At 39.4% G+C, this 7,865-nt stretch overlaps 1 protein-coding gene across 5 annotated transcripts in view; it reads right to left on the bottom strand.

Moving 5' to 3' along the window:
- Window positions 1-830: 830 nt before the first annotated feature.
- WDR25 (WD repeat domain 25) overlaps window positions 831-7,865 on the bottom strand; it is a 75,638-nt gene continuing 68,603 nt past the window's right edge. For 4 of the 5 annotated variants that reach the window (XM_075844229.1, XM_075844228.1, XM_075844227.1 and 1 more), the window contains one exon: window positions 831-1,960. In XM_075844229.1, the coding sequence (XP_075700344.1) occupies window positions 1,739-1,960 (222 nt within the window). In that variant the 3' untranslated portion in view covers window positions 831-1,738. The remainder of the gene's footprint in view (window positions 1,961-7,865) is intronic. The other variant, XM_075844230.1, reaches the window with a different exon arrangement.

The following is a 7,865-nucleotide window of genomic DNA, read 5'->3' as shown; positions in this document are numbered from 1 at the left end:
AAGTCCAAGTGGGCGTGTATTACGTGCGTACATCGGGGCGTTTTTAATACTTTTACTAGCTGGGCGTTCTGACGAGAAGTATCATCCACTTCTCTTCAGAACGCCCAGCTTCTGGCAGATCACGCTGTGACGTCACTCACAGGTCCTGCATCGTGTCGGCCACATCGGCACCAGAGGCTACAGTTGATTCTGCAGCAGCATCAGCGTTTGCAGGTAAGATCGACTTACCTGCAAACGCTGATGCTGCTGCAGAATCAACTGTAGCCTCTGGTGCCGATGTGGCCGACACGATGCAGGACCTGTGAGTGACGTCACAGATCTGCACTGTCAGAAGCTGGGCGTTCTGAAGAGAAGAGGATGTTACTTCTCTTCAGAGCGCCCAGCTAGTAAAAGTAGTAAAAACGCCCCGATGTACGCACATAATACACGCCCAGTTGGACTTTTACTTTTAAACACACCCACTTGGACTTTTGCAAGCCTCATTTGCATAACTACAAAAATGGTCATAACTTGGCCAAAAATGCTCGTTTTTTAAAAATAAAAACGTTACTGTAATCTACATTGCAGCGCCGATCACATGCAATAGCAGATAGGGGTTGCAAAATCTGGTGACAGAGCCTCTTTAATCTTGCCCCCATGCTTTACACTGCAGATCACATTGTTCAGATTGGCTGCTGTGTAGAAGCACAAGCTCAGCACATGGAAAGAGTATTTCTATTACAGCGAGGACAGAATGATTATAAACTACAAGTAATTAAACCTCCAGTGAGGAACAGAAGATTATCAGGATTGATCGACTGACAGGAGGAGCCACAATAAGGGGGAGGGGATTAAACTTTAAACCATTTTAATGTCTCAATGTAAACTTGACAATTTGTGGGTCAGGTTGTAAAATGCCGGACAGAATATACATTGATATATAGCAAATGAAACAATGTGTAACAAGAAGAAAGTAACACAGCAAATAATGCAGCTCTTCAAGATTCTCACTGAACTTTATGCCATACGCTTTCTAAGGCCGGCCGTAGTGGAAAGCCACCCAGAGGCAAAACGAATACTGTCCTAATACTTCTCACAGCTGAGAGTTTGCTACACTTGTATCCAGTTCAGAAAATCCTCTGTGCGCTAAATCCATCAGCAGCACAGATCCCTCTCCTCTGAGTGCAGGTAAAATACATCAACCGAGAGTCAAGGCTGTTTAGCTCTACAAGGTTTATCTACACTGACACATTGTAACAACCTATTAGCTTTGTGAGCAGAACTCAGTCAGCACTGGTTTTAGCCCTTGCATTTAAATATGATTGTGTAGGTGTAAGCGGCATCTTCCTTACCCTCCAGTAGCCTGTAGTCCTCCTTTGCGATACCAAAAAAATAAATAAAATTCTAAATAGATAAAGAGGGAGAGGAGGGGGATGCAGCTGCAGTATTTCTCCCTCAGTGTTTTAATGCAAAGGGGGTGGGAGCAGCGGAGAAAACATCTGGTTGGCTTAAACCACCGCTCTGACATCACACCAGTTATAGGCCGACAAAGAGAGAACATGTTCATTTACCGAAACCAGAAGAGGAGGGAAAAGACCCAAAATCTCCAGGTTACACAACATTCCTGCAATGCGGCATCTGATACACATCAGCTGGATGGCGATTTTTTTGGGGGTTGGCTGAACAATAGGAACGCATTAAGGCCTATAGAAATGTAAATATATATGTATGAATAAATAAAATTTAAAATAAACTCTGTTCATTCCCAAATTTGGATCATTCCATCCCAATAACAGGTTGCCAGCAGCGACGGGACAACCGAATGGTAATTGACGCCAACGCAGGCGCTCCCATGGCTGGGGAGCTTTTGAATGATTTTGGATGTATGGTAGTTGTAAAAGACGACGCTCCCTTCAGAACTCCCCGTTACGACGATGGATCCGTCCGGAGAGAACTCGCATCCCACGGCAAATCCTACCACCTGTTTGAAAGAGACAAAGCATCTTAATGAGTTTTCCTGCACAGATAATCCTCTCCTCTCACCGGATCGCTGCAAAAAACATTTCTTTTTACTATAAACAATAGGAAGGCGCCTCGGCTCCCGCTACTCCTCTACTTACACCGACGGAGCCGTAATAAAGGCCATAAATTCAATGTGTTCGACAACTTTGTTGCTGTTTTACAAGGCTGCGGAGAGATGATAGAATACGCAGAGGGAGAAATCAGAATAATCTTTGTAGAGAGAACCTCCGGCTTCTGGATCTCCTGCTGGGTCCTGACTCCTCAACTGATCCTCAGTATTAAAGCCACACCCCCCCCCCCCGGTCCCGGGACAACATTTTAAATATGATGGGGTATATGGAGTAATATTACCTGGTGCCCTCCAGTTCTGCCTCTCTGCCGTGGCTCTGCCTTTTTTGGGTCCCCCTAAGCGCTTCTTAGATTATGAGTCTGAGACACGCCCACTGTTCTTGGATTGGCCAGAGCTGCTCACGTGAGCAGTTCTGTCCAATTAGTGACCAGAGGGAGTGTCTTAAGACGAGCTGGGGCATTTTGAGACAACACAGAGGGGACCCTAAAACGGCAGATCCATGGCAGAGGGGTACAACTGGAGGGCAACCGGTAATATTACTCCATATACACCATCACATTTATAATTTTGTCCTGAGAACGGCCCGGAAGGGTCGCTTTAAGAAACGCGAAAAATAATACATCTAACGGTGGATCTATGTCATTGGAAAGCACAGACATACATACGGTAATTCACTTTTACACGGCTTCCATCTGAAATAGTAAACCTGATGAATAACAAATAGCTCAGCAGCTTCTTAATACATTTTACCTTTCAATTCCGTGCCATTTTCAAGATCTCGGATTGCTGTCGGTGAGTGGAAACACTCTTGTGTACATCCTAAGACAGTAAACCCATCCGAACCTAGATCTAGACATGACACAGCTGAGGGATTATATCCATCCTGGTGTATAATCAGAGGCTGAAAATTCATGTAGACCTAATTCTTTTCACAGCTGATGGTTTGCTACAATTGTATCCAGTCTAGACCATACTCTGTGAGCTAAACATACCCGCAGCAGAAATCTCTCTTCAGTTCTGAGAGTTTGCTACAATGTATCAGGTAAATGTATTGGGTGAATTAAGACGCTGAAGAATTGCCTCGGCGTTTCGGTGTAGATTCCACACTAAAAATGCAGCGATTTACAGTACAATTTACGTGGATGAGGTTTTTAAAAGCATCAGCACGGAATGGAGGACATGCTTACGATTTTCCAGTCCGCAGCATCTCAATGAAGATTTTGCAACTAAATCCGCGTTGGAGAGTATGACACGTTTGGCGTTACCCTATTACTCTGGAAATCTGACTGTTTAGCTCAAAGAGGATTGGCAAAACAATTGTAACAAACCCTCAGCTGTGACAAGCAATAGGTTTGTATGGGTGCAGCAAGCAGAGATTATGAAATGAAGAATCGAAACACATATTAGAAAGTTGCAAAAATTTTATTCTATATTGATTAAGCTTTATTTACCATGGAGTACGAGACGATATTAAAAAAAATAGCAAAAATTAGCAGTACAAGAAAAAAAAATTCAGTATCTAAAAACCCGCAGCCTGAAAACCAAATATGAACTTGTATTTCTGAAGACTCCTGAACTCACAGCCACAGGTAAAACATTTACATTCAGACACCGAGCTCAACATGAATAATAAATGATCCAGACATCGATCGCTGAGCGCGGCTTACTGAATGGCAGGATCTATTGTCTATAACCTACGGCGCTCGTTTTATGTACGCAGCCCAGGAAATACACTAAAATCTACCTTTATAATAAAGTGCGTGGATTTAAAGGGAAAAGTTCTGTGATTATTTCGCAAGTCGTTTACTGTGACCTCCTGTACATAGGAACAGCCGGGAAACTGACTGTTCACTGCAGGGTGTCGTATCCAAGACATGCTGGGTCGATGCCTCCTAATACATCAGATATAAGAGAAAGCACTAAATAATATCAACCTCCAAGGAATTTCCCACCACAATTAACATGGAGAGGCAACAAAATGTCAGCACAGAAATATATTCAATCTACAGTCTCAGGATGGAGAATTGTGGGCAATGTGAACCACTACTGAGTAATGCGCTGGGACGTCTATGAGTTATATAGGGGAGTGGGGGAAGGAAAGTGACAACTGTCCTGAAAACATTGTAAGGTCACACAAGGAGTTGTTCTTTTCTGGGCTCACTTTGGTGAAGCTAATTATACCAGCAACAGCTAAACTGCCCTCTATTGCTAATGTTATTAGTAAAATAATATTATAAATCAGAATATAACTACTATAATACTGCTCCCTATATACAAGAATACAACTACTATAATACTGCTCCTATATACAAGAATATAACTACTATAATACTGCTCCTATATACAAGAATATAACTACTATAATACTGCCCCTATATACAAGAATATAACTACTATAATACTGCCCCCTATATACAAGAATATAACTACTAGAATACTGCCCCCATATACAAGAATATAACTACTATAATACTGCTCCTATATACAAGAATAGAACTACTATAATACTGCTCCTATATACAAGAATATAACTACTATAATACTGCTCCTATATACAAGAATATAACTACTATAATACTGCCCCCTATATACAAGAATATAACTACTATAATACTGCCCCCTATATACAAGAATATAACTACTATAATACTGCCCCTATATACAAGAATATAACTACTATAATACTGCTCCTATATACAAGAATATAACTACTATAATACTGTCCCCTATATACAAGAATATAACTACTATAATACTGCCCCCTATATACAAGAATATAACTACTATAATACTGCCTCCTATATACAAGAATATAACTACTATAATACTGGTCCCCTATATACAAGAATATAACTACTATAATACTGCTCCTATATACAAGAATATAACTACTATAATACTGCTCCTATATACAAGAATATAACTACTATAATACTGCCCCTATATACAGGAATATAACTACTATAATACTGCTCCTATATACAAGAATATAACTACTATAATACTGCTCCTATATACAAGAATATAACTACTATAATACTGCCCCTATATACAGGAATATAACTACTATAATACTGCTCCTATATACAAGAATATAACTACTATAATACTGCCCCCTATATACAGAATATAACTACTATAATACTGCTCCTATATACAAGGATATAGCTACTATAATACTGCCAACTATATACAAGAATATAACTACTATAATACTGCCCCTATCTATAAGAATATAACTACTATAATACTGCCCCCTATATACAAGAATATAACTACTATAATACTGCCTTCTATATACAAGAATATAACTACTATAATACTGCTCCCTATATACAAGAATATAACTACTATAATACTGCCCCTATATACAAGAATATAACTACTATAATACTGCTCCTATATACAAGAATATAACTACTATAATACTGCCTCCTATATACAAGAATATAACTACTATAATACTGCCCCCTATATACAAGAATATAACTACTATAATACTGCTCCTATATACAAGAATATAACTACTATAATACTGCCCCTATATACAAGAATATAACTACTATAATACTGCCTCCTATATACAAGAATATAACTACTATAATACTGGTCCCCTATATACAAGAATATAACTACTATAATACTGCTCCTATATACAAGAATATAACTACTATAATACTGCTCCTATATACAAGAATATAACTACTATAATACTGCCCCTATATACAGGAATATAACTACTATAATACTGCTCCTATATACAAGAATATAACTACTATAATACTGCTCCTATATACAAGAATATAACTACTATAATACTGCCCCTATATACAGGAATATAACTACTATAATACTGCTCCTATATACAAGAATATAACTACTATAATACTGCCCCCTATATACAGAATATAACTACTATAATACTGCTCCTATATACAAGGATATAGCTACTATAATACTGCCAACTATATACAAGAATATAACTACTATAATACTGCCCCTATCTATAAGAATATAACTACTATAATACTGCCCCCTATATACAAGAATATAACTACTATAATACTGCCTTCTATATACAAGAATATAACTACTATAATACTGCTCCCTATATACAAGAATACAACTACTATAAGGCTGGGTTCACACGTGGCGGAATTTCACTTAAATTCCGCTGCGGACACTCCGCAGCGTTAATCCGCAACTGAGCCGTTTCTCCATTGACTTCCACTTTAATTTAGCAGTGTTCGTTTAGACGATGCGTAAAATTCCGCTGCGGAGCATAGGCTGCGGAGCGGAATTTGGTGTCCGCAGCATGCTCTGTCTGTTGCGGAGCAGTGGCGGACTGGTTGCGGACTCATGGCGGAATTTCTCCATTGACTTCAATGGAGATTCTAATTTCCGCAATGAAGTCCGCAGCTGTCATGCACATGTTATGTGTGCTGCGGATGCGTCTTGCTTTTTTAACTTGACATTTCTTCATTCTGGCTGGACCTATGTATTTCTAGGTCTACAGCCAGACTGAGGAAGTCAATGGGGCTCCCGTAATGACGGGAGCGTTGCTAGGAGACGTCAGTAAATAGTCACTGTCCAGGGTGCTGAAAGAGTTAAGCGATCGGCAGTAACTGTTTCTGCACCCTGGACAGTGACTACCGATCCCAATATACAGCAACCTGTAAAAAAAATTGAAGTTCATACTTACCGAGAACTCCCTGCTTCTGTCTCCAGTCCGGCCTCCCAGGATGACGTTTCAGTCTAAGTGACGGCTGCAGCCAATCACAGGCCAATTACAGGCTGCAGCGGTCACATGGACTGCCGCGTCATCCAGGGAGGTCGGGCTGGATGCCGAAGGAGGGACGCGTCACCAAGACAACGGCCGGTAAGTATGAATTTCTTTGACTTTCACAAGGGAAAGTGCTGTCCCTTCTCTCTATCCTGCACTGATAGGGAGAAGGGAAGTACTTTTACCGCAGTCCGCAGCAGCTAGTCCGCATCAATTTACTGCACATTTTGGGCAGATCCGCAGCAGAATCTGCAACGCAGATTCTGTGCGGCATTGATGCGGACAGTTGCGGAGGAAATCCGCCACGTGTGGCCATGCCCTAATACTGCTCCTATATACAAGAATATAACTACTATAATACTGCTCCTATATACAAGAATATAACTACTATAATACTGCCCCCTATATACAAGAATATTACTACTATAATACTGCCCCCTATATACAAGAATATAACTACTATAATACTGCTCCTATATACAAGAATATAACTACTATAATACTGCCCCTATATACAAGAATATAACTACTATAATACTGCCCCCTATATACAAGAATATAACTACTATAATACTGCTCCTATATACAAGAATATAACTACTATAATACTGCTCCTATATAAAAGAATATAACTACTATAATACTGCCCCTATATACAAGAATATAACTACTATAATACTGCTCCTATATACAAGAATATAACTACTATAATACTGCCCCCTATATACAGGAATATAACTACTATAATACTGCTCCTATATACAAGAATATATCTACTATAATACAGCCCCTATATACAAGAATACACCTACTATAATACTGCCCCTATATACAAGAATATAACTATTATAATACTGCCCCCTATATACAAGAATATAACTACTATAATACTGCCCCTATATACAAGAATATAACTACTATAATACTGCCCCCTATATACAAGAATATAACTACTATAATACTGCCCCCTATATACAAGAATATAACTACTATAATACTGCTCCTATATAC

The sequence above is a fragment of the Rhinoderma darwinii genome, chromosome 12, assembly GCF_050947455.1.
Source record: "Rhinoderma darwinii isolate aRhiDar2 chromosome 12, aRhiDar2.hap1, whole genome shotgun sequence".
NCBI classification, from domain to species: Eukaryota; Metazoa; Chordata; class Amphibia; order Anura; family Rhinodermatidae; genus Rhinoderma; species Rhinoderma darwinii.
The sequence above is the reverse complement of the archived record's forward strand: the minus strand, read 5'-3'. Positions and strand labels throughout refer to the sequence as shown.